The sequence below is a fragment of the Carlito syrichta genome, unplaced genomic scaffold (assembly GCF_000164805.1).
Source record: "Carlito syrichta isolate Samal-C Ts95f unplaced genomic scaffold, Tarsius_syrichta-2.0.1 Scaffold158601, whole genome shotgun sequence".
NCBI classification, from domain to species: domain Eukaryota; kingdom Metazoa; phylum Chordata; class Mammalia; order Primates; family Tarsiidae; genus Carlito; species Carlito syrichta.
Genome location: NW_007102697.1, coordinates 1 through 320, shown reverse-complemented (window position 1 = coordinate 320; position 320 = coordinate 1). Strand labels below are relative to the sequence as shown.

The window sequence follows — 320 nt, the reverse complement described above, 5'->3', positions numbered from 1 at the left end:
TCCTGGCCAAGCTGCGCAAAGACATCCGGCCCGAGTGCCGCGAGGACTTCGTGCTGGCCGTGACGGGCAAGCGCGCGCCGGGCTGCGTGCTCTCCAACCCCGACCAGAAGGGCAAGATGCGGCGCATCGACTGCCTGCGCCAGGCCGACAAGGTGTGGCGGCTGGACCTGGTCATGGTCATCCTGTTCAAGGGCATCCCGCTGGAGAGCACGGACGGCGAGCGGCTGGTCAAGGCCGCGCAGTGCGGCCACCCCGTGCTCTGCGTGCAGCCGCACCACATCGGCGTGGCCGTCAAGGAGCTGGACCTCTACCTGGCCTAC

The 320-nt window shown here is 69.1% G+C and overlaps 1 protein-coding gene across 1 annotated transcript; it reads left to right on the top strand.

Annotated features, from left to right (window-relative positions):
- Positions 1 to 5: 5 nt before the first annotated feature.
- LOC103252438 (nuclear factor 1) lies at positions 6 to 314 on the top strand (the record flags this gene model as incomplete). The annotated part of the gene is made up of 1 exon (XM_008051064.1): positions 6 to 314. A coding segment is annotated over one exon (309 nt), but the record flags the coding sequence as incomplete, so codon positions are not given.
- Positions 315 to 320: the final 6 nt, after the last annotated feature.